Source organism: Palaemon carinicauda, chromosome 3, assembly GCF_036898095.1.
Source record: "Palaemon carinicauda isolate YSFRI2023 chromosome 3, ASM3689809v2, whole genome shotgun sequence".
NCBI classification, from domain to species: domain Eukaryota; kingdom Metazoa; phylum Arthropoda; class Malacostraca; order Decapoda; family Palaemonidae; genus Palaemon; species Palaemon carinicauda.
Genome location: NC_090727.1, coordinates 133595711 through 133623376, shown reverse-complemented (window position 1 = coordinate 133623376; position 27666 = coordinate 133595711). Strand labels below are relative to the sequence as shown.

The following is a 27666-nucleotide window of genomic DNA, read 5'->3' as shown; positions in this document are numbered from 1 at the left end:
TAGAGATTATATTTGTAAAGTTCCAGCAGGATTTTGTGGTATGAACAGATAAGCTGGAGTGGATAGGGATCAGATTAGTCAGGCTGTAAATTTAGTGAGTTATGTCACCCAGAATTAGGTTTAAAATTCAGAATTCCAGGATGAATACTTGGTTTGCCACATGATTGAAAACTATGCTCTTTGGAGTAGTCATTGTTTGCTCTATAGTCCATTTCTTTTAGCGAGGCAGATTTGCACCGACTCACAACGGTGCCCTTTTAGCTCGGAAAAGTTTCTTGATCGCTGATTGGTTAGAATGATCTTCTCCAACCAATCAGCAATCAGGAAACTTTTCCGAGCTAAAAGGGCACCGCTGCGAGTCGGTGCAAATATGCCTCGCTAAAAGAAATTGACTAAAGGTAGAGCAATTATAGGCAGTCAGGCCAAGACAAATCATTTGCAAAACCAATTATTTTGAATGTAGATATAGTTCTATTATTTATTTTGATAAATCATATGATTTTAGCTGGTTTTGTAGTAAATAGATATAGTGGCACCTACAAGGTGAGTATAATTTACTCAAAAATCGTGTTTGAACAGCAATTCAATCTTTTTTCTATAAGAATAAATGAAAATGGTATTATTTGGTTTCCCAGCAAAGTATGCTCCTATTATGGGTCATTTTTACATCAAGTCTATAAAGATAAATTACAGTGTCGTACGCAGAAGCATGCCAAAAACAAGAAAAACAGTTATGATTAATTTTTCTTTATTGCTTCTGTAACTCTACACCTCACAAATGGTCACTCCGGAGTCACCAATGTGGTAGTTAAGTTGCATTCACCTCGCCTCTCAGTTGCAGCCTCACGGCTCTCGCATTCCAAAAAGTTTTTCAATCTCTGGGCCAAAAATTTTTCATAAATTTTTTTCTCTTACCAAATTGTTTGAGTTCTGAATAACTAAAAGTGGTTGGCCTCTTGAACTAAATCTCCTTTTCAATCTCCGGGCCAAAAATTTTTCCTAAATTTTTTTCACTTACCAAATTGTTTGAGTTCTGAATAACTAAAAGTGGTTGGCCTCTTGAACTAAATCTCATAATTTTGTTCATTCATTCATCAATCAATTCCTACATTCGTTCATTCATCTTATGTAATATCCCAGGTACTGAATGATGCTACAGCTGCTCAGTATGTAGACGGCATTGCCGTCCATTGGTACGTCGATAAATTAATGAGCCCTGATAGGCTTACAAATACTCACGATAAATTCCCCAATCACTTCATTTTTGCAACAGAGGCTTGTGAAGGTTAGTAATGTCTCTAAGGACTTAGGCCCTTCTTAAAAGAATGTTTTCTTTTGTGCTTGGGTTACTTAAGAATGAAATTTTTTGAAACATGGTGTAGTGGACATATAATTCTAAATATTTTCAATTCTTTCGTCAACCTTATCTTTATATTTGTTTGGGTAAGTGAATAGATGTGTATATTTTATACATAGCATAATGCACACATACTTATACATACAAAATAGAAGAGGTATGATAATGCAAAAGTGTTTGGTCATTATCTGGTTTTTCTGACCCTTTCTCTTTCTCCAGCTTAATGACTGCAGCATACATCACATGACTTAATTCTATTTCAGGATTTGGTGGTCCTCATGCTAAAAACCCAATACGTCTCGGGATGTGGGATAGGCTGGAAAATTATGCCCATGACATCATACAGGTAAGAAATCTTTGACATCATATTGGTATGAAATTTGTGACTTTGTACAGGTATGAAATCTGTGACTTCGTACAGGTATGAAATCTGCGACTTCGTACAGGTATGAAATCTGTGACTTTGTACAGGTATGAAATCTGCGACTTCGTACGGGTATGAAATCTGTGACTTCGTACAGGTATGAAATCTGTGACTTCGTACAGGTATGAAATCTGTGACTTCGTACAGGTATGAACTCTGTGACTTCATACAAATATGAAATCTGTGACTTCATACAGGTATGAGATTTGCAACGATTTAGTATGAAATCTGAATCTGCTATGATACTAATTACAATCTTTGAATCTTCATGATTCCTGCATCACTCTTGCCTTCTCTATATAATTACAAATCACTATTTTGATTTACAGTGGTGTTTCTCTCGGGGTTTTGCGATTTAGGATGTTTCTTATTTTGGCCAGTTTACTTTGTGAAAATCAAACAAGGAATCTTTTAGTAAAAAATCTATGTCATGAAGTAAACTATGGTGTTGATAATTTTTTCACTATGCAAGAATAGATGATAGATAGATATTCAGAAATAAAACAAATATCAACCAGAATAATACAGTAATAAAGTTGAATATAATAAGATATGGAAATGTGTTAAGGACAAACATTTACGTAACATTCTTCGACAGCAATGACAATGACCTAAGCAGTCAAAACTCCAGATAATCCACTATCAATAAATCAAATTATCCCAACTCTTACATTTATTCAATCTCTGTTTCCATATTCACTTATATGTCTTGCAAAATTATGAATAAATCATTATAGGAAAAATATCTCTCCCATTTATGCAATCTCTGTTTCCTTATTCACTTATATGCCTTGCAAAATTCCGAAGAAATCATGCTCCACATTATAGAAAAAATATCTCAACAGGATGTGAATCATTGGGTGACTGGCTGGACGGACTGGAACCTCGCTCTGGATATGAAGGGAGGACCGAACTGGGCCAACATGTCAGCTGATGCTGCCATCATTATCGATAAGGTACTTTAGAAGTCCAAACTTGCAGTGAATATTTTTAATGTTAACCAGGCTGAAAGAAGTGTCTCTTCATAGTTTATATATGAAAGATCTATTTTAACGTAGTTACAGATTTTAAGATACATTATAATTTTTGTTGATTGCTTCTTGTATAGTTTATTTATTTCCTTATTTCTTTTCCACACTTGGCTATTTTTTCATGTTGGAGCCCTTGGGCTTATAGCATCCTGCTTTTCCAACTAGAGTTGTTGCTTAACTAGTAATAATGATAATAATATTTTGAGAATTGTGCTTTTCCCCCATGATTGGCACTTTTAGTGGTAAGGACTTGAGGAGGACATTTCAAAATACAAAAAGTTATAATGATTAAAAAATGTTTTGATAGCAATGAATAATTTGGATGATTTATAACTAATAGATGAGAATAGAGATGTAACATGTGTAAATTTGTATACAGTACATGCAGATAAAAGATACACTAATATATTTGTTGGCAATACTCTTAGATTCATAAACAGTCACAATGAGTTTAAATAATAATAAACATTTAACCATACATGTATGAATAAAATCCTGAGAAAAATATAAAATCAAGTAACGTGTGATGACAACCAAAGTATACGTATCATCATCAACAGGAAAAAGATGAATTCTACAAGAACCCAATGTTCTACGCCATGGGCCACTTCTCCAAGTTCGTGAAGGAGGGAGCTGTCAGGCTGGAACTGACCTCCTCGAGTGCCCCCAATCAACTAGAGGCCACGGCCTTTCGTAATGCGGACGGGACGCGGGTTGTCGTCGTCCTAAACAGGTGATTGTGGGATGGTGGGAATTATGAAATAGTGGAAAATATATTTTTGTTTTACAGCAATTTTAAGAAACTAAGAAATATTTATGTATAAAAATGGGTAGTATGCATATATGGATGTACAGTGGTTGAAAATCTTCAGTATTCATATATCTATCTATCGATATATATATTTGTATGTATATGCATGAAATAGCATTTAATATATACTGTATATATATATATATATATATATATATATATATATATATATATATACATACATATGCATGTGTATATATATATATATATATATATATATATATATATATATATATATATATATATGTATATGTATGTATACACACACACACACACATATATATATATATATATATATATATACAGTATATATTATATACACACACAAACTCACACAATGTTAATATGCATATGCATACACATATATTGTTAGTCTTCATGAGATTTTCTTTTAATCCAATAGATCCGAAACAGCAGTGGAAGTGAGAGTGCAAGTCGAGGACCAAGGCACCATGGTGATTGACGTAGAACCCAGATCTCTACATACTGCAATCTTTGCTTGAGAACTCTATGGACACACACGCACACACATACACACACACTCACACACATATATATGTATATATATATATATATATATATATATATATATATATATATATATATATATATATATATATATATATATATATACACACACACATACATATAACAACAACAAATGCAATTGTGTCTAGTCCACTGCAGGACAAAGGCCTTAGATATGTCCTTAGTCATGTATGGGGTTTGGTTATTTTAGCACCACGCTGGCTATTGTGAATTGGTGATGGTGGGAGACTTTAGTCTGATTGCTCACAGCAAACCAAGCTAGTATGGGGGTGGGTTGCCTGATTAGTACAGCTTTGCTGATCATGGCAAAACACAAACCATTTCATCACGTTAAGATATCCCAACTCAGAAAGGATATATATATATTTTTGGGTGAGATAGCCATGGCGTCCTGATGGAAGGTTCCTGTTTGGTAGCTTCCTTGGGTATAAGACTACTAAGATATTCCCAGAGAATTTAACCACAGGTTATCACAGAATTCTAACTTCTGGAGCGAGTATCTCAAAGGTTTCCCTTTAAGACATCGTAATACAACAGGGGACACGCATGTCTGGTCGTGCCACATAGCTATCTCCACCCCGAACAGAGTTAACGCTTCGGTGTGTAAGGGCTGAGAATAGCTGGGAGCCGTTCCACAGCTAATCTCACTCGTGGCTACTACTGATACTCGAGACGTAAACAAACGGACGCCATTGCTCTAATGACGTCACGCGCGTCTTTATCCTTTGTTTAGTAGCTGCCCTACTGAGACGGATTTTCCCTTGTGTGAACTTTATCGCTTTGCATCTTCGCTATGTCGTTACCTTCAGCCTCGCCTTCTTCTGGAAAGTTGAGTACAAGGTTCCAGTATTGTTTAATTAAGCTCTGGCCGTAAAGTAAATATTATTTCGCGAAATAATTGATGTTTTGTGGCAGAGCTGTGCCTCTACCGGACCCGCCATTTTATGGCGTCGTTGTTGTTTTGCATGTCTTATTTAGTTAGCCACAACAACGCTTCCGGCATTATATACTAATCGAATACATTAGTTTATTTAGTCTTCATAGCTAGGAACTTTTATATCGTGTTTAGACGCTTTTTATCGGTCATCGATTGACCTCATACCAGTCGGCTACTATAGCCCCCAGGCCAGGAGCCTATATACAAGTGTTCATGCATGATTTATCAGTGATCCTAGACTAAGTTATGAAGATAGTGGCATATTTATTTTACAATACTTTTGACTAGTGATGCAAATGTTTTCGCCTTCAGGGACCATATAGGGGATAGGCTAGTCAGTGATTCTTTCTAGCCTAACCTAACCTTAGGACCCCTATATGCTTCCTTCATCCCCTGCCTTGGCACTCCCTCTATTTAGCCTTGATCCCTTTTCTGAGTAAAGGGATTTATTGTCTAATAGAGTATTTTATCGCCTCTCAGTCCTCCCTAAAGGAATGAACCCCCTTTAGGATTGCGTCTGAGAGTGAGGTTAGGCTAGCCTACCTCTATGGCTAGGATAGTCTACGACTTTCCTGCGATAGCGATACGTCTTCTTCCTTGCCTAGTTCAGGACTTTTAGCCCTGATCTAGGCCGGGTTAGGAAGGTTTCTCTGTTCCATGCTGAAACTGTACTCTTGCACCGTTTTAGCCGATCAGCCTAATCTTAGGTTAGGGAGTGTCCTCCCTTCCCTTTGTGGCCGCTCTGGTACAGAAACCCTTCCTGGGAAGACCCCTCTCTTCTCCCTCCCCACCTATCTCTTGTATAGCCTAGCCTATGCTTAGGTTAGTTTATACTCATCTGTCCCCTGTCCTACAAATCCTCCTTAGGGTGGAAGAGTAGGGCTACCCGAGCTTCCCTGTGCTGTCCGCTCTGGTACATATACCTTCATAGTGTCCTATAAGGTTAGTTACTAGTGTAGCTCTGCATAGGGGAGTCTCCCCCCCCCCCTCTTGGGTGTTCCCTAGTCCTCCCTTGGACTACCTGCTCCCGGTCCCTAGTGACCCCTGCTTATGGATGCTAGAGCCTGTCTCTATCATGGGTACACCCCCTCAGGGAGGGGGAGGGATGTCTGGAACCCTGACGGTACTTCCTGCATCCTTTCCCCCCTCCCCCTGTCTCTCTATCTATCCGGGTGCCGGTCTCTTGCCGCCTCTACTGCCGGCAATACCTGCCTCCCTCTTGGTGACTTCCCTACCCTTGCCGCCAGCCCCCCGTGTACCGAGGGACTGCCGGCTGCCGCCGGCTACTACCGGCAGCTCTCCTACTCCTATCTATTCGTCCGCTTGCCGGTCGATCTCCGGAGTGCCGGCATATACTGCCGGCAACCCGATACTACCTGTACCATCCTTACCCCAGTCACCAATCCGGCATCCTCCGGCTGCCGGAGCCGCCGCTCCCTGCCGGCGTGCCGCCGTTGTGCCGGCGGCCGCCATCCTGGTATCTAACTGACTTTGAAAATTGTCTGTTCTAGTGCCAGAATCTATGCTGGAGCGAGCTCCGGCGTGCCGGCGGCTTGCCGGATGCCCCGGAGGCGTCAAGAATACTTGCACCCCCTCTCTGTAGCTATCATAAGACTAAGATAGCCCTACCTTGCAAATAGATAAGCTGCTTTGCTTCTAAGATCAGTACCTAGTACTGCTCTATTAGTGATCATGCTGTCTCTTTGCATTCTTCTATTTCCAGCATGCTATGTGCATCTTAGCGCGGCTGGTTGCCAGAAGCAGTTACCCTTAATGAGGCCTTCTGGCTCTTATCTGGGAACCGAATGAATTCGATCCCAACCTTGTCCTTGGCTTTCCATGGAGTTCCAATATAATGGGAATCCTAGGAAACTATATCCAATGATCTCGGTCATTTGGATTATCCCAGGACCAAGCCTATGGTAACCAGCCGGGCGAGATGCATGGAGCGTGTTCTCCTTTACTGTTTCATTCTCTATGCATCACACCTTCCTTAAGTTAAAATTAATGATTAATATTAACTTAATTTAAGAGCCATTCCTATGACTCCCCCATACTCATTTTCTCTTTCTTCCACAGGAGGAGCAGATGAAGTGCGATTTCGCCTACTGTGCTGTGAAACGCTCGCAGTTTTACGGACATACGGCGTGCAGGACTCACGCCCCTTGCTCAGACAAGAAAGGGGATTGGAAGTTCTGGAATCCACTGGAATGTACGGTCTGCCAGGCCTACCTAGTTGAGGCCTTCCATAACCCTCCCTCAGCGGAGGTTAGAGACATTGCTCGTGAAAAACTGCGCAAGTGGGTGCGTGGTTTTCAGAGAAATGCTACTGGACCGTACCTGGCCACCGAAGAACTGAGGTCCCTGTTGTTCCCTAAGGCCTCCCCTGACTCAGTGGTTCCAAAGGAAGCAATCCCCACTGTCCAAATTACGGTGGAACCTGATGTGGTCATGGCTCAGTCCATGCACGAGTGTCGTTTGGATTCCGAGGATGATGAACAGATCTCTGACGTCTCGGAAGACACGGAGAAGACGCTTATGGCTCAAGGAGCCGAAGAGGACGAAGACAAGGTGGAATACACCGAGTCGGAGATTGGAGCTACTCCCTCGTCCATCCCTCCGCCTACTCCTACACCGACGGAATTGTCCCTTCCGTCTACCTCCTCGACCCCGGATCCTTCCTCTTCTACCCAAGAACTGATCCGACTGATTAGAGCTGTCATGGACGACAGACTGAAGGAGAACCAGGAGTCCATCAGGTCTATGATTGGATCCAGAGACACGAAGAAGATCTCGGTCAAGGATCTCCCAGCTTGCTCTCATGCCAACCCGTGGAGGTATGCAGAGCATATGGTTATTGCGACCGGCAGGATCTTTGTTAGCGACAAGATCGGCACGGTCCCGTTGGAAGATGTGGAGTTCTTCCCAAGCTTCGAGGCCTACCCGGACTGTTACGTCCGACTTCGTTCCGAACCTGCCTCGAAGGAGGAGACCGAACCTAAAGAAGAGATAGTGTTCGATCTCGCAAAGGCCCAGGCTATGCTAGCCTCCGCATTTAAGAGCAGGGGCTTTACCTGCTCTAAGCTTCCTGCCTTGAGCAAGAAGCATCCTACATATGTCGCACCTGACACTGCGATTCTTCCATTTTTGGAAAAGGCCTTAGCTGCATGCCTTAAAGCGGCGGAAGAAGGAAAACCCTGCCCTGCACTGGAGGAGTGCAGACCCTTCTCCATCGTGACACCCCCTGACACTAGACAATGGAAAGATGTCCAACATACTTTCGTCGTGGGTAGGCTCGATCCTGACGTCGCCGGACGTCAGTTTAATGAAGACCTCCCTAAGCTCAATGATCACCTCCTTCGCCGGGAACAAGACACGAAGGAGAGGCTTGCGGCATCGCTTTCTCATCAAGTCCAACTTGAAGTTATGGCCTGTGACACAGCAGTACCTGATCACTACATGGTACTGGCCAAATCCCACTTACTCACGGTAATGAAGGACTTGTACCATTTCATAAAGGCTCGTAGAGCCTGTCGTGAATTCGTGTTTGTCGGTGCCACCGTGAAACACGAACCCCGGAGGCTGATTTCCTCCAACATCTGGGGAAAGCACCTGTTTCCTTCTGACCTTGTCAAGGAAATAACTGACAGAGCCGCCACGGAGAATAGGAACCTTCTACACAAGTGGGGCATGTCCAGAAAAAGGAAAACCTCTCAGGACGATGGACCTCAGCCTAAGAGGAAACCTCAGAAGCCGAAACCCCAGCAACGTCAACAACGACGTCAGTTTCCGGGACCCGCTACCTCCCAAGTGGTTGCCCAACCACAACAGACCTTTCAATTGGTCCCCCAACCGGTGTTGTCACAGTCACCGGTCTTCACCCCTGCCTTTGAGCAGCCATCCACTACCTTTCATGCCAGAGGTAGAGGCTCGTCCAGGGGTGCAAGCAGAGACGCCTCTCGTCGTCCCTCCAGAGGTAGAGGAGGAAAGGGAGCTAGCGGCCGAGGCAACAAGTCCTCGGGACACCAGAAGCAATGAAGTGCTTCCGGTGGGAGGAAGACTCCGCCAATTCCAGGATCGCTGGACCTTCGATCCTTGGGCACACAGCATCATCAAGAACGGTCTAGGCTGGAGTTGGGTGCAACCACCCCCAATCTTCCAGCGGTTCTTTCAACAATCAACCCCCATTCTGGAAGAATATGTTCTAGACCTCTTGAACAAGAAGGTGATAAGGAAGGTAAAGTCCACCAGGTTCCAAGGGAGACTGTTTTGCGTTCCCAAGAAGGACTCAGACAAGCTCAGAGTCATTCTGGACTTATCCCCCCTCAACAAGTTCATAGAGAACAACAAATTCAAGATGCTGACGCTTCAACAAATAAGGACCCTTCTGCCTCAAGGTTCCTACACGGTCTCTATAGACCTGGCGGATGCCTATTGGCACATTCCAATGAACCATCACGCTTCCTCCTACCTAGGATTTCGACTCCAAAGGAAAAGCTACGCCTTCCGGGCCATGCCATTCGGCCTCAATGTGGCCCCTCGGATCTTCACAAAGCTGGCGGATGCCATAGTACAACAGCTCCGCCTAAGAAACGTCCAGGTGATGGCCTACCTCGACGACTGGCTAGTCTGGGCTCCATCGCCCGAAGAGTGTACAAAGTCTTGCGACGAAGTTACCCAGTACCTAGAACACCTGGGATTCAAGATCAACGAGAAGAAATCTCGCCTCTCTCCGGCTCAGAAGTTTCAGTGGCTGGGAATCCACTGGAATCTTCAGTCACACCGCCTTTCCATCCCCCAGAAGAAAAGGAAGGAAATAGCAGGGTCTGTCAAGCGACTACTGAAATCCAAACGCATTTCAAGACGACAGCAGGAACGAGTTCTAGGCTCTCTACAATTCGCCTCAGTGACAAACCCAGTGCTTCGTGCACAGCTAAAGGATGCCGCGGGAGTCTGGAGACGATCGGCATCCATCGCTCGAAGAGACCTCAAGAGACGGCTTCCAAACAGACTTCGACGCCTCCTAAAGCCGTGGTCGGAAGCAATGGCCCTAAAAAGGTCCATTCCTCTCCAACACCCTCCTCCATCACTCAACATCCACACGGATGCCTCACTGGAGGGCTGGGGAGGTCACTCCCACCTGAAACAAGCTCAAGGGACCTGGTCTCCACTATTCAAGACGTTCCACATAAACATCTTGGAGGCCATGGCGGTCCTCCTTACTCTGAAGAAGCTATCCCCGCCGCCCTCGATCCACATCCGTCTAACCCTAGACAACTCGGTGGTAGTTCGTTGTCTCAATCGCCAGGGCTCAAGATCGCCCCAGATAAATCAGGTGCTTCTCCCAATCTTCCGTCTGGCGGAGAAGAAGAAGTGGCACCTGTCTGCAGTTCACCTACAAGGATTCCGCAACGTGACAGCGGATGCTCTATCTCGGACAAACCCGATAGAGTCGGAATGGTCTCTAGACGCAAGATCATTCTCCTTCATCTCTCATCAAGTCCCAGAACTTCAGATAGATCTCTTTGCAACGAGCGACAACAATCAACTTCCTCTGTACGTAGCCCCGTACGAGGACCCCAAAGCAGAAGCGGTGGACGCCATGTCACTGGACTGGAACAGATGGTCGAAGATATACCTGTTCCCTCCCACCAACCTTCTGTTGAAAGTCCTCTCCAAACTGAGAACCTTCAAAGGGACAGCGGCCCTAGTGGCTCCCAAGTGGCCCCGGAGCAACTGGTACCCCCTGGTCCTGGAGCTGCAGCCCAAGCTGATCCCTCTCCCGGGCCCAGTTCTCTCTCAACAAGTACAGAAGTCGACTGTCTTCGCTTCATCATCGAAAATCAAGGACCTTCATCTCATGATTTTCTCTCCCTTGCCGCAAAGAAGAGGTTTGGGATCTCGAAGAAAAGTCTAGACTTCCTAGAGGAATACAAGACCGAATCCACGAGACGGCAATACGAATCATCCTGGAGGAAATGGGTCTCCTTTGTTAAAGCAAAAAATCCTAAAGAAATCACCATTGATTTCTGTATGTCCTTCTTCATTCACCTTCATGGACAAGGATTAGCAGCCAATACGATTTCAACCTGCAAATCGGCTTTGACTAGACCAATTCTATATGCTTTCCAAATTGATCTGTCCAACGACATCTTTAACAAACTGCCGAAAGCATGTGCTCGCCTACGCCCAGCACCCCCTCCGAAACCGATCTCCTGGTCACTAGACAAGGTGCTCCATTTCGCCTCCAACTTGGACAATGATTCATGCCCCCTCAAGGATCTGACTCAGAAAGTTATATTTTTATTTGCTCTCGCCTCGGGAGCTCGAGTCAGCGAAATAGTGGCATTATCAAGAGAAGAGGGACACATCCTGTTTGCTGATTCAGGAGAAGTGACCCTCTCCCCCGATCCGACGTTTCTCGCCAAAAATGAATTACCCACCAAAAGATGGGGCCCTTGGAGAATATGCCCCCTGAAGGAGGATGTCTCTCTATGTCCAGTAGAGAGTCTCAAGGTCTATCTTCGCAGAACTTCAAACTTTGGTGGAGGCCAACTCTTCAAAGGAGAAACATCGGGCAGCGACCTGTCACTGAAACAATTAAGAGCGAAAATCACCTACTTCATTCGCAGAGCGGATCCGAACAGTACACCCGCTGGTCATGATCCTAGAAAAGTGGCATCTTCTCTGAACTTCTTTCAGAGCATGGACTTCGAGAGCCTTAAGAACTTTACGGGCTGGAAGTCCTCGCGAGTTTTCTTTAAACATTATGCGAAACAAGTGCACGAAATCAAACATTTTGTGGTAGCCGCAGGTAGTGTTATGAAACCTGCACCTAACTCTGCGTAGAACAGTGAGTTACTTGGGACTCTAACTCTTCGGGTGCCTATGTTGACCCTCGAGTGATTCATAGTGATGTCTAAAAACACTTAGTGCTTTTATAACTGTTCTTATCCCAGGTGAAATGTCATAGTGTCACACAAGTGCCGCATGCCTTGAGCATGATGTGTTATTTAAAGACTTGCGTTCCTCGAGAACGAGTACCTACTAATCCTGAAATTCCCTTTCAGATTCAAGAGCAAGCCTTTATTTCTATGTACATTATTATTACTGTAAATGAACTTTACTTTTGCTGTAAATTATTTAATTTCTGCATTGTGAAATAAAATTTCTATTTTATTACTTGTGCGTCTCTTTCAGCTCCTACTTACTATGAAATACATACTGTCATAGTTTTATTTATTCCTCCTTTCTTATGGTCATGAAGAATTTAAGATGTCTATTCCTAAATTATATTCACCTTGTCTCAGTAAGGTTCCTACACGAATACTTACTTCTGATAATCAGGAGATGAACTCTACACACAGTGCCCAACCACCACTGGCCTACTTCAGAATGTTCCTATACAAATATCAAACATTCTGCTTCATCTCTAAGCTCTTAAAAGCTCTTCTGTCAAGATGAATAGCCCTTCAATACCACTTTGACGTCGGCATAGCCCATGGGAACTTCCTACCAATGGGGGGCAGGATACTTCGTTCCTATGGTTCTTACCTAAGATTACTTTGCTGTTTTGTCAATGCCTAGGCACTTAACTCTGGGGGAAAATCTACCACGATACATTGATTCTCTGGTACTCTTCCATCAGGACGCCATGGCTTGAGCCCAAAAAACGGATTTTGAGCGAAGCGAAAAATCTATTTTTGGGTGAGATAGCCATGGCGTCCTGATGGACCCTCCCTACTACTTCGTTCAGTTTGTTCCCACCCTACACAATTGTATCATGGTGATGGGCAGCAACTGGCGCCAGGATAAAGACGCGCGTGACGTCATTAGAGCAATGGCGTCCGTTTGTTTACGTCTCGAGTATCAGTAGTAGCCACGAGTGAGATTAGCTGTGGAACGGCTCCCAGCTATTCTCAGCCCTTACACACCGAAGCGTTAACTCTGTTCGGGGTGGAGATAGCTATGTGGCACGACCAGACATGCGTGTCCCCTGTTGTATTACGATGTCTTAAAGGGAAACCTTTGAGATACTCGCTCCAGAAGTTAGAATTCTGTGATAACCTGTGGTTAAATTCTCCGGGAATATCTTAGTAGTCTTATACCCAAGGAAGCTACCAAACAGGAACCTTCCATCAGGACGCCATGGCTATCTCACCCAAAAATAGATTTTTCGCTTCGCTCAAAATCCGTTATATATATATATATATATATATATATATATATATATATATATATATATATATATGTATATATATATATATATATATATATATATATATATATATATATATATATATATATATATATATAGGCCTATATAATACTGTATAAATGATATGTTTACAACATATTGCAAAGCCTTGTAATAAGAGTAAAAATATAGTTTCCTGTTTGTTTTCTTTAATATTTAGAGCCTTTATCTATATATGCTATAGACGATTCATATATGGCGTGTTGTGACCTCATCTGAAAGAGATATTGATGACATTTCTGAAAAAAGTATGATGTTTTTAGCAATAAAATACTCAGAAATAGCTATGTAGTCCCAGTCAGTTTCATAAAAAGAACTAAACCAGTTTTGTTTGGTACAAAAGGAAAAAAATAATGACTAATGCAAGTTTCAGTATATAAATTTGCATTTAATTAATTTTTAGACACCTTGGAATTTAGATTATTTAATCACATGATTATAAAAACATTTAATATTAATTTTGAGGAAAACTGATCATAAAAAGAACTAAACCAGTTTTGTTTGGTACAAAAGAAAAAAAAATAATGACATGCAAGTTTCAGTATATAAATTTGCATTTAATTAATTTATAGACACCTTGGAATTCAGATGATTTAATCACATAATTATAAAAAACAATTTTAAATTTGAGGAAAACCGATGTAAAAACCGAGCCATTGCAACATGAGACTAGAACTGTTCATTACAGACATCAGAGTTTCTGGAATATGATCGATGGAAATTTAAGTATCATTATCACCTTTGACTATATAATTAAAATTATTTTTGAGTTTATAATTTTAGATTTAATTTTGTATGTAAAATTTAGCAAAAATGTTAAATAGTTTTTGGTTTAATTAGTTACTTTGATCGTACATAACAGAACTTTGCTGTACTACATTGTATGTTTTTCTTATTCAGTGTCAGTTTGTTAGTAACTTCCATCATGTGTGGTTCGCGCGACAGTTTATCGTTAATTTGCGGCTTAAAATGTCAAGTTATTTCAATTTTTTGGCTTAAATATGTCGTATTACTTCATGTGTACCTCTGTGACTACATCAAGCCATGCAACTGCATATATAAAGTAAAAGTAAGTGACAAGTTTTGTAAGTAGGATTAGGCTAAGCACAGAGGGAGCATTGTAGGCCTACAGTTTTAAGTTCATAAAATCATAATCTTTATTGTAAGTTGCTACTAATAAGTCTGGATGTATTTTTAGGAAATGTATGAAATAAAGCCAAACATTTATGAAATATAAGGTAAATTAGGATGGTTTTCCCTCCTAATCTGGTTCTTAAAGGTTTAAAGGTCGCTGATGAATGGCAAAGGCACTTAACTGTGACAATGTCTTAGCTAGCAGGACAATGCCCCAGAGACTGACTATATATATACATATGATTAGCATCCAATCCCCCTCTCCACCCAAACTTGGACCAGGGAGGACTAAGCAATGGCTGCTGATGACTCAGTAGGTAGACCTAAAGGCTCCCCCCCCCCCATCCTTAGCTCACAAGGATGGTGAGGTAGCAGATACTATAAGAAACTATCGAGTTTGAGTGAGTCTTGAACCCCAGTCCAGTGATTGCCAGATAGGAATGTTTCCACTAGGCCACTACAACCCTTAGCACCTTGCCCATGGCCTATAGCTGCACCCACTTTTTAATCCCGTAGTTGCGCCTACTTTTTTGTCCTCTACTTCCATTACTATTTCCTTCCCTCCTGCTGTACAACCTCTTAACTTTTACTACAAAGTACAGTGACAGGATTCATCCCCTAATTGTGGGGTTATTATTATTATTACTTGCTAAGCTACAACCCTAGTTGGAAAAGCAGGATGCTATAAGCCTAGGGGCTCCAACAGGGAAAATAGCCCAATGAGGTAAGGAAACTAGGAAAAATAGAATATTTTAAGAACTGCAATAACTCTAAAATTATTATTTCCTATATAAAGAAATTCCAACAAAACCAGAGAAAGAGAAATTAGATAGAATAGTGTGCCCGAGTGTACCCTCAAGCAAGAAAACTCTAACCCCAGACAGTGGAAGACCATGGTACAGAGGCTATGGCACTACCCAAGACTAGAGAACAATGGTTTGATTTTGGAGTATCCTCCTAGAAGAGCTGCTTAACGTAGCACTGAAAGGCCTCCCCAACCCTAGTACTATGGTGTGAAGCACTAAATCATGCCAACTGGTCTGGGTCATCTTTTAGCGTGTGTTTTGTTTTACGAACATTATTAAAGTAAACCACCATTTTTCTATAACCCTGACCAGGGATGTATTATTAATATTAGCCTACTTGCTAAGATACAATCATAGTTGGTAAAGCAAGATGCTATAAGCCCAAGGGCTCCAACAGGGAAAAATAGCCCAATGAGGAAAGGAAACAAGAAAATAAATTAATCTCAGGAGAAGTAATGGACAGTTAAAATAAAATATTTTAAGAACAGTAACAACATTAAATTAGATCTTTCATATATAAATTATAAAACCTAAAGAAGCCTACCGTCTACTGTTGGATGGCCAGAAGAGCTATGAGAAATTCAATAGGTGTTATTTGTGTTTTTCTTGATGGTGAACCGATTAGGCCTATTCAGATCAACTTCTCAATAGAATGAAATAAACTTTTATAAGACCTTGATCATTTAGGAAGGTGTATTATTCCCTTATTTTTTCGTGGTGTTTCTTGATTTCTGATCACCTGTGGTACATTTGTTGATCACAGTATCATTAAATAATTTAGCTAGATGGATTGATTGATTTGAAGATTTCTGGCAGCCTGACATCTAAGGTCATTGACGCCGATATAATTTATTATAGATAAAGACAAAACGAATATCAAATTAAAACCATAAAAGTGAAGATGCCATTATAAAAGTTGAATTGCTTTCAGAAGACATGCTTCTGAATTAAATTTGAAAATACATTTTTTTTTTTTTTGCATCTCCTATTGATAATGTTAGAATTATGTTACTATATCAGCTAGGCTTTCATGACCTGCCTATTCTATACCTCCTATGCTATCAACGTTTCTTGAAGGTCTGTTGTTAAAATGCCTTAATGGCAATCCGAAGAAAAAATATCGGATGCCGGTACAGTATGTGGCCCATCATTTTTATTCTGGTATAGCATGTGGCCTACCTCACAAGAATATCCTTATAGCATATGCATATTTTTATTCGAACTTGGTGATTAATTTGATGGTTAAAATAATGCCAGAATGTCCGCCCATTCGGCTTATATACGTATCGGAAATTTTTACTGCTTGGCAGAACAGAGGGCCGAGGATTTAATGTTAAAATTTATGATTGAAATAATGCCAGAATGTCCGCCCATTCGGCTTGTGCACGTACCAAAAATTTTACCGCTTGGCAGAACAAGGGCGAGGAAATAATGTTAAATTTAATGATTGAAATAGTGCCAGAATGTCCGCCCATTCGGCTTGTGCACGTACCAAAAATTTTACCGCTTGACAGAACAAGGGCGAGGAAATAATGTTAAATTTTATGATTGAAATAATGCCAGAATGTCCGCCCATTCGGCTTGTGCACGTACCAAAAATTTTACCGCTTGACAGAACAAGGGCGAGGAAATAATGTTAAATTTTATGATTGAAATAATGCCAGAATGTCCGCCCATTCGGCTTGTGCACGTACCAAAAATTTTACCGCTTGACAGAACAAGGGCGAGGAAATAATGTTAAATTTTATGATTGAAATAATGCCAGAATGTCCGCCCATTCGGCTTGTGCACGTACCAGAAATTTTACCGCTTGGCAGAACAAGGGCGAGGAAATAATGTTAAATTTAATGATTGAAATAATGCCAGAATGTCCACCCATTCAGCTTGTGCACGTATCAAAAAATTTTACCGCTCGGCAAAACAGATGGGCGAGGCTTTAATGTTAAATCGTGAATGGAGCGGGCCACGTCAGAGCAAAGACCAGTTGAACAAAGTGATTAATTAGATATTTAAAGTAACCCCTTAAATACATGAACACATAGCGTTCGTTACTGTTACAAGTTGACAGAATATCGTAGGCCATGTTCAACATATGGTTTGAAGTATGGCTAATGATAGTATTAAGAATGCTGTAGGCCTATGTTAGATGACTTTTTTTTTTTTTTTTTTTTGCCAATTGACTGATTTTATGGCAAACAACCTCCCTATTTTTATGTCTATTAATAATTAGGGAGGATCATATTGTATGTGAAAAGCATGAAAATAAGAAAAATATTTTATCACATGTGTTAATTGGTAATAATAAAAAGTAGAAAAAAGTATTGTTGCTTTTGAGACACTAGGAATGCCTCATCAACCTGCAACATGCCACCATGTTCATTGTAATAATTATAAGACCACATTAGGAGAGTTTTGGGGTTTTGTTTAGGCTAAAATGAAGAGTAGTGAAATGCAAAGGTAGGTAGTTACTAAACTAGGCCATTACATCCTACCTATAGTCCATTTCTTTTAGCGAGGCAGATTTGCACCGACTCGCAGCAGTGCCCTTTTAGCTCGGAAAAGTTTCCTGATCGCTGATTGGTTAGAATTATCTTGTCCAACCAATGAGCGATCAAGAAACTTTTCCAAGCTAACATGGCACTGCTGCGAGTCGGTGTAAATCTGCCTCGTTAAAAAAAATTGACTGTAGTTGACCAATGAGGGTAGGGGGATCTCCTTAATTGTCCAGTTAACCTCACCTAACCAATGAAGCTATAAATGAGTGTGATAGAAGAATATATCTTAATCTGACACTTTAACCCAATCTAACCTTAGACCCTGTGCCTTACTTGATCTAGGTGAGGCTGTTCCTCTTTGCCCCCCTCCCTGTTATATAACCTAAGTGGTTTTAAATCATAGACAATACTTACATACGATACATACCTTGTTTAGATGTCACCCTCGTACTCTCCATCTAATTTAACCTGAGGGTTAAAACATTAGTTTCCCCACTGTAGTGCCACCTTATTGTGAGACATAAGGGACACGTGAAGTAATGAGTTGATCAAATAGTTTCCCACTGTGGTACCATCTTACTGTGAGACATAAGGGGGACGTGTAATGAGTCGATCAAATAGTTTCCCACTGTAGTACCATCTTATTGTGAGACATAAGGGGGCCATGAAGTTATGAGTCTATCAAATAGTTTCCCACTGTGGTACCATCTTATTGTGAGACATATGAGGGACATGAAGTAATGAGTTAATCAAATAGTATCCCACTGTGGTACCATCTTATTGTGAGACATAAGGGGGACATGAAGTAATGAGTTAATCAAATAGTTTCCCACTGTGGTACCATCTTATTGTGAGACATATGAGGGACATGAAGTAATGAGTTAATCAAATAGTATCCCACTGTGGTACCATCTTATTATGAGACATAAGGGGGACATGAAGTAATGAGTTAATCAAATAGTTTCCCACTGTGGTACCATCTTATTGTGAGACATATGAGGGACATGAAGTAATGAGTTAATCAAATAGTATCCCACTGTGGTACCATCTTATTGTGAGACATAAGGGGGACATGAAGTAATGAGTCGATCAAATAGTTTCCCATTGTGGTACCACCTTATTGTGAGACATAAGGGGGCCATGAAGTAATGAGTCGATTAAAGTTTCCCACTGCGGTACCACCTTATTGTGAGACATAATCGGGACATGAAATAATGAGTTAATCAAACATTTACATCAGAATTGAATGTCAGATTCATCAAAATCACATGAAAGGTAATCAGAAAAACCATAATTCATATTTAAAATCCTTCTGTAAGTAATTGTCCTTTTTAAAATCTACACACATTCTCATATGGTGGTCTTTCCTAGGTAAGCTACACTGTCTTTTCAGCACAATTTTAAATTGTAGTAATGTGATATTACTCAAAGCAGTCATAGAATTCTTATCACTGATTGATGCACATTTAAAGAGATGTAAGTTCACCTACTGGATACGAACAGAAAGTAATGCTATCCTGAATTTGAGTGTAAAACTTTTGAAAAATAATCCTTTTTGGTAAATTGTTACTGTTGTAATTGCAGTCAATCAGACTGGTTATAACTTGAAGGGTTATCCAGAATAATATGCAATCAAAAGAAGTCAATTCTTGTATCCCAATATTTCGGATTGAGGTTTGGCTCAGTGGTAGAGGGACAAACTGTCACTTACTATAGTCCATTTCTTTTAGCGAGGCATATTAGCACCGACTCGCAGCGGTGCCCTTTTAGCTCGGAAAAGATTCCTGATCGCTGATTGGTTGGACAAGATAATTCTAACCAATCAGCGATCAGGAAACTTTTCCGAGCTAAAAGGGCACTGCTGCGAGTCGGTGCAAATCTGCCTCGCTAAAAGAAATGGACTATAGGGCTTTGGTTCAAGTACCCTTTGCAACTCGCATAGTCTAACCTTCTATAAATGGATATGGAGGGCTTAGCTGGCCATGATCTCTTACAAGACATGTTCCCAAAACCATTTAATAATTTGTGGTAGCCTATTGGAAACATCCCTGCTAGGCGATCTACTGGACTGGGGCTCGATAGTTTCTTGTAGTGTCTGCAACCTCACCATCCATGTGAGCTAAGGATGTGGGCTTTGTGAGAGCCTATAGGATACCTGCAGAGTCATCAGCAGCCATTGCCTGGCTCTCCCTGATCGTAGCTTGGGTAGAGAGGGGACTTGGTTGCTGATCATATGTGTTTATGGTCAGTCTTTATGACATTGTCCTGTCGCTTTCCTCTGCCGTTCATGAGCGACCTTTAAACAATGGAGATGCTATGATATTGATTTAGAATTAACCCTTTTACCCCCAAAGGACGTACTGGTACGTTTCACAAAAGCCATCCCTTTACCCCCATGGACGTACCGATACGTCCTTGCAAAAAACTGCTATTTACAATTTCTTTTGGCAGATTTTTGATAATTTTTTGAGAAACTTCAGACATTTTCCAAGAGAATGAGACCATCCTGACCTCTCTATGACGAGAATTAAGGCTGTTAGAGCAATTTAAGAAATATATACTGCAAAATGTGCTTGGAAAACAAATAACCCCTGGGGGTTAAGGGTTGGAAATTTCCAAATAGCCTCGGGGTAAAAGAGTTAAACAATGGAGATACCATGATATTGGTTTAGAATTAATATCATAGAAGTAACTGAAATACTTGACTATTGCTTAGTACAGGCTAGTTTACTTTGTGTCTGATGGATTCGTAATGTAATTGCCTTGACAGGTTCATAGTAGCCACTCGGTAGTACTGTATACAACAACCACCCTTGATGAGCATGGTCCTAAACAAGATGTCATTCTTCATTGTTACGTTGCCATGACAGAGGGAGACATTTGTCCAGTCCTTTGTTTGAAGGGTAACTGGGGGATTTGGGGACCAAATATTAAAATCTCCTTACATATGGGGGTTGATGAAGCTTCTGATTTCTGTAGCCCCCCCCCCCCAAAAAAAAAAATGAAAATAATGAAAAAAAATCGGTTTTCCAATCATTCAGAGAGAGATTTCTAATCTGATTTGTTCAGGGCTTCTCAGTTTTTTTGTTTAATGGTGTGGCTAAGTAGTTAAAAGAATGCATGATTTGTCAGGTAGGATGGAATAGAAAGAACTTTCTACTTTATCTCGGCTCAACCAGTTGAAGGTCATCTTCACATTTGAAAATTTTAGAAATTTGGTAATGTTGAACGGTTAGTCGATAAAGTTTTCAACTTGTGGTATCGCGCGATGAACTTCCTTCTTATATCAGCGGGCACAGTAATTTGAGATGTGCTAGACTGGATCAGAAATATTGGCTTCCTATCTTAGTCTTACAACTTAGGGGTATTTTGCAGTAATTACTGTATAGGTCAGTTAAATTACTAAAATATGTGGTGTTGTACATCCATAACTTCAAGCTGAGACGTACTATTTCTTTAATTCTATATAAACCTTTATTTATTTTGCTATAAAGAGCTTTTTTGTACATAATTTCATTCCTGAATTTCTGATTTTATTTGATATATTTGGGCCATATTGCATTGGATATCATTCACCATTGCACTGCATTTCTTGGATGGGGAATTTTCTAGTAGTTCTTTAGATTTTTTATACCACTGAAATGATTTCTTAACTATTTTGGTACAGTATTTATTTTATAAACAGTAGTTGTGAGATGTTGTACTATTAAATTAGTAGGAGCAATGCTCGCATTTAGTTTATTATCGATTTTTCAAGGTATTTTGTAGAGTACAGTACTTGGATCAGTGATATTTATATACTTGTACATGATTTGATTTTAGTTTGAAATCTACCCCATTTTTTATGAGTTTTGCCTTTTTCTATTACAGTTCTGCTTCCCTTTAGAAACATACTTTACTTGTTTACTTGTTTTGGGTTTAAATCCAACCCTCCACTGAAGTCGAGTGAACTAATTCTCGGGCGGGTCCATATTAATTATCTAATGAAACATTTTCATTGTTATATTGTTATATGTGTAAAAGCAGCACATTTTTTAATGATAATTAGCACCATGCATTCAAATATGCTTTGGTGTTTCTTTGTGACTAAAGACAAGTTTGTTATGCTAGGTACTGTAAGGATCTAGAATACTCTTAAATTTCATGTGGGAAGAAAGACCTATGTAGTCTACCAGTATTTAAATGAGACAAGAGCTAATTTCTTTGCTCTCATACAGCAGATCTGAACCATCTGGCACTGGGGTCTCGAATGCTATTCAGCGCTCATGTTAAACTTGGGGGAAACCTTGCAGTTGTACAGTGAAGTACTGTAAATGCTAAAAGGATGGACTGTGAATTGGAAGGAAGCAAGATTGTATTTGATTTACGAATTTGAATTGGATTTGTGCCAGAAGGTCCAGCACTGGGGCCAAAGAAGCTAAAGTTAAAAGGTTGGATAGTAAGATGAGCAAAAAGAAACTAGAACAGAGGTATAATAGAAAAATAAAAAGTGAGCCCGTCTAGGGGCCGCAGGGATGGTGCAAAGACCCTTCAAGTAAAGCCTAAATTGCACTATATAAAAAGACCCTTCAAGTAAAGCCTAAATTGCACCATATAAAAAGACCCTTAGAGTAAAGCCTAAATTGCACCATATAAGGTGTACTCTATGCACTAACCCCCTATTGTAGTTCATTAGATTTGTCTGTAACGAATTCAAATTTCTCTTTACGTGCAGGTGCTGGACCTTGTGAGGTGGCCATCTTCCTGACCGGTGAGTGTTGCATCATGTATGTTTTGGTTTTGATTGTGATCGGAGTTAACCAGCTTATATCGATTCAGTTTCATGTGTACCGATACAGTTCAAAGAAGTTTCATCCGTAGCTGAATTGATCCTTTTAAAAAAACTGTATGAAACCAAATCATTATTCAGTAATTTTAGGAAAAGAATCCCTTATTGTGGGGTGGGGTTTGCATATCAAGTAGGACATCGTTTAGTTTAGATTATCATAAATTTAATTTCTCATTTATGGCTATGGTATCAATAGTTTTAGTGATGTTATTTTTGTTTTTTTCTTCCTTATAAAATGCATAAATGATTTTATGGAATCTGGGCCGTAAGTATGCGATAACATGACCGAGCAGTGCCATTAGGGGCAAATATTGTTACCAGAGCACAATGGGGAACGGCAGTGCTCACAAATGATGCCAAAAGTGAGAACTTAAGAGCAAAAAACCTCCATGCCATGTGTTTAGTTTAGAAAAGGTAAGAAAAGGTAAAGCAAAATAGGCAGGTGCACAATTCCAGGAGTAACATAGTTACTGTAGGACATTAGGCTGTTAAATTTTTTTTTGGGGGGCTTATCCCTCATAATGTTATTTGTATGGTTATAAAAGGTTTTATCATTTGCAAAACTATTGTATAATATGTTTGTGGTTATATTTGCATTTCTGGGTCGACCTGTGACGCCCGGTGAAAAGGTCCTTCTTGTCACTTTTCTGATATAAATAACTTCCAAATATACTAGAGAAAGTTAAAGCATGGAATGCAGAGGTTACTACCCTCGCGCGAGCACCCTTAGGGCGTCGTGTATAAAGATAGGGCGTGTGAAAACCACTATTCACAGGTCGTCTTCCATTTAGATAATTCCTTCGCCAATAAGGGATGAGCCGCTACAGCGGCACTAACCAAACCAACCTGAACCACTCCACCGACGCCCGACTCGAGCGCCATCTACACATCCTTCTGTATGAAAGATGGCATGGAAAGGAAAGGGATGGGGAAAACAGGGAAGGGTTTCACAATTTCAGGAGTAACATGGTTACTGTAGGACATTAGGCTGTTAAATTTTGAGTTTTTTTGGGTTATCCCATATGTTATTTATATGGTTATAAATGGTTTTATCATTTACAAAACTATTGTATAATGTGTTTGTGGTTGTATTTGCATAATTGTGATACAGTAAAGTCTGAAAGTGAAATAGTGTAGCTGTGTGCATTCCTTATGCAGTTCTTCATGTTGCAATTATACAGTAATGCTGTAAGCTTTTTCTGTTTTTTTCTTTTAACCTTACTGCTTGCCTTGACAATGATTTCACACTGGAAATTACCATGTGTAGAGATAGGTATTCAACTTTGCCCAGCGAACAAGTAAAGGGATCACATTTCTTCCTCGCTTAAGGGGTTAACGACTGCAATATAATTGTTCAGTGGCTACTTTCCTCTTGGTAAGGGTAGAAGAGACTCTTTAGCTATGGTAAGCAGCTCTTCTAGGGGAAGGACACTCCAAAATCAAACCATTGTTCTTTGGTCTTGGATACTGCCATAGCCTCTGTACCAAGTTTCACTGCCCTGGGATAGAGTTCTCTTACTTGAGGGTACACTCGGGCTCACTATTCTATCTTATTTCTCTTCCTCTTGATTTTTTTTTTTTAAGTTTTCATAGTTTATATGTGGAAAATTTTTTTTTGGATGATGTTGCTGTTCTTAAAATATATTTTAGCGGTTAATTACTTGTAATTTTCATATTTCCTTTCCTTACTGGGCTATTTTCCCTGTTGGATCCCTCAAGCTTATAGCATTCTTTTCGAACTAGGATTGTAGCTTATTAAGTACTATAATAATAATAATTTTGTAGCATAGATTGTTACCAAATCCATGCTTATGGCTTTTGCACATCTGACGTTGTTGCTTATTCCTTCCCCCTATTGTTATCTAGTATTATTTTCACTAGTATTATTTTCACTAGATATTGATGTCATTGCTGCTTAATCCTGCCCCCATAGTTATCAAGTAAAAAGGTTTGCCTTTTCGTGTGTAGACACCCTTTAAGTCATGAGGTTAACTTGGGGCAGTGAGGTCATTCTTTGGATTTTCTATCTTCAAGGTCAATAGTTTTCAGTTATTTGAGCAATTTAGTTCACAGTTACTGGGTATTAAGTTCAGTTTAGTTTAAATAGGACCTCGTCAATATTGACATGAAGGAAAACTTTCAAGTTGTTTAATGACGGTGTCAGTGGATTGAAATTTTGAAAAGGTTTTTCAATTTCATGAATCCAAGTGGTGTAAAAATGTAAATTTGAGGATTTTATAAGGATAAAAAGGAAAACTGGTACAAAACACAACTGTAATTAAAAGGAAAATAAAATTTTGTAAGAGTGGTCAGCATAAATCCTTTACAGACGTATCTCGGGTTACGAATAACTTGTGATACGAGCAAATTGGAATACAATCTTACAATTTTGAATTGGGTTTAGAGTATTACATTGTCCTGCAAGCAAAAATTTTGTGCCATATGGGCTTTTCTCATGGATATGCATGAATAGCACTGCTACCTTATGTGCAGAAAACAGTGATGTGGTACCAAATCACCACCCACATAGTGTTCGCCCAGATTAGGCTTTGGTAGGGGCAAGCAGCGAATGTAATTATGGACAATGACATTTTAAAGAAAAGGCAAAAACATTCATATCTAGTTTCGTTTTAAGTGTAATAAAAAGATGACCAGCCCTCCTCTTCCTCTCTCTCGCAACATCCACGACTCTACTTGAAGGTAAAGTGCGAGTGAGTTTGTCAGTTCTAATTTTCAATGCGAATTTGGAATAATTTCTGTTATGGGTTTTATGTACAATAATTACCTCTGCAAAAACCCTTAGAAGATACAACAATGCATGAGGTTACACTCGGGCACACTGTTCTCTCTTGTTTCTCCTAGTTTTGTTGAAGTTTTTATAGTTTATGTAGGAAATGTTTATTTTAATATTGTTGCTGTTCTTAAAACAATTAATTTTTTCCTCATTTCCTTTCCTCGGTGGGCTGTTTTCCCTGCTGGAGCCACTGGGCTTACAGCATCCTGCTTTTCCAACTAGGGTTGCAGCTTAGCAAATAATAATAATAATAATATTTGAATGTGTGGAGTGCACCAAGTGAATTTCCTTTATTTATGGGAAAAGCTTTGTCGGTTTTAGGTTGCTTGCCTTGATTACTACTGTATTACAATTGAAAGTTTTTATTGGCAATGAAAAAAAAAAAAAAGTCTGGCAAGTAGACTAGACTGTTCCTTTATACTGTGTGTGTTACTTTAGCAACAATATTTTACCCCTTTCTCTTAAAACTCTCAGGTCAAGAAAGTACAGTAGACCTGACTTCAGGCTTAATCCTCTTAATCCTGTTTTTCAATTTGAATGAATTAGAGCAAGGCTGAAAATTAGTTTCAATATACTGTATTTTGTCGACTGCTAAGAGGAAAGAACATTTTCATTTTGATTAATATCCATCCACATAAGTCTATCCCAAAAGGGTTTCAATTAAGTATTATAATTCCAGTTCAGTATCAAAATTGTTAGATACTTTTGACTTTTGTCAATCTGAAGTTATGCTTATTTCCAACTGCAATTAAGAAACTTCAAAACAAGCATTGAAAGATGTAGAACAAAAAATCTGCAATAGAATAAAGGTATAAAATAATGTTTGCAGTTTGTCTTAAATATCAATATTGAAAACTTGGAAATTGTGTTTGTAACCCTTTTACCCCCAGGCTATTTGGAAATTTCCAACCCTTAACCCCCCGGGTTTTTTCAAGCACATTTTGCAGTATATTTTTTTTTAAATTGCTCTAACAGCCTTAATTTTCGTCAGAGGTCAGGTTGGTCTCATTCTCTTGGAAAATGCCTTAAGTTTCTCAAAAAAAATATCAAAAATATGCAAAAAAAAATTTAAATACCTGTAGCAGTTTTTTGCAAGGACGTACCCGTACGTCCATGGGGGTAAAAGGACGAATTTTGTGAAACGTACCAGTACGTCCTTTGGGGGTAAAAGGGTTTATGTAACAAATGGCTTTCTTTGTTACAACAGAAGCTACACATTTTACCAGACAACATTAGGATAAAAAAAACTCATTTCCATGTTATCAATGTTTCTATCAATAAAAAAATCACCTTTGTTTCTATCAACACAAAACCAACAATGCTGCTCGATGCAAATTTGTGTTGGGTCAAGATTTTACTACAGTTACGTATCACAAAACTTTTTAAACTGGATTCACATCGTTTTATAGTTGTGAAAATATCCTAATTTGTTTGAACAAATTTAAAGCAAAGCAGCGCTAGGAATATTTTTCACCTCGTAAACCATTTTATGAAATTTCCCTCAAAAAAACAATTTGTATAATTTCCCATTTTTTAAAATAACCGATTGTTACAAAATTTTCATAGTGCAAGGAAGGTGTACAAGTTTTAAAAATAGAGATTAGAAATATGGCATTGATGCTCATCATTAGTCATCATTACCAGTTTTAAGACAAATTATTACAGTTTTCCTGGTTATTTCTTACTTAGTACACAGGGGTAAATATCTATATTGGTGTACAACAACCTGGCATGAGGCTACAATGAACCGCAATCAGGTTTATTTCCAAATCAAAGTGCAAAATTTACCTTCGTAGTGGAAAAAAATATGCCAAAAATTGGTGCTAAATATATAGGTGGTTTGATTATCACATTAGAAATATAAATGGTAAAGTGGAAATATCACACACACCTTCTTGGTAACCCACTCCTAGAGTACGAATGATATGCTGGCGGCCACAGGTGTATGCGGACATCCAAATAGCTTGGGTTTGCAAGGCAGTGATCTGGCAAAATAAATTATTGACTCTTGTATTACCCCTGTGTAGAAGATTAAAAGCTGCTGTTGGTGAGTTGCACGTTAACGTATCAGTTTTGGGATATGGAGTATCAGAATTGAATGTTTACTAAGAAAATGTCAAAATGACAGAAAACACTCATTCCTCAAGCTTATGAAGTTCACCATAGAGAGTAAAAGGCAGATCTCGATTATGGTTATCTTTCAATATCCAAAGCTTGATCACTACAGGATTCATTAAAATCCT

The 27666-nt window shown here is 39.7% G+C and overlaps 2 protein-coding genes across 2 annotated transcripts in view; one reads left to right on the top strand and one right to left on the bottom strand.

Annotated features, from left to right (window-relative positions):
• LOC137637890 (lysosomal acid glucosylceramidase-like) overlaps nucleotides 1–4168 on the top strand; it is an 8025-nt gene extending 3857 nt beyond the window's left edge. The window contains exons 7-11 of the mRNA XM_068369998.1: nucleotides 1141–1285; nucleotides 1621–1703; nucleotides 2627–2737; nucleotides 3373–3545; nucleotides 4027–4168. Coding sequence (XP_068226099.1) covers nucleotides 1141–1285; nucleotides 1621–1703; nucleotides 2627–2737; nucleotides 3373–3545; nucleotides 4027–4126 — 612 coding nt within the window. The 3' untranslated portion in view covers nucleotides 4127–4168. The remainder of the gene's footprint in view (nucleotides 1–1140; nucleotides 1286–1620; nucleotides 1704–2626; nucleotides 2738–3372; nucleotides 3546–4026) is intronic.
• Nucleotides 1–27666, bottom strand: part of LOC137638545 (ATP-dependent RNA helicase DDX55) — a 352777-nt gene that overhangs the window by 55884 nt on the left and 269227 nt on the right. The window lies entirely within an intron of this gene.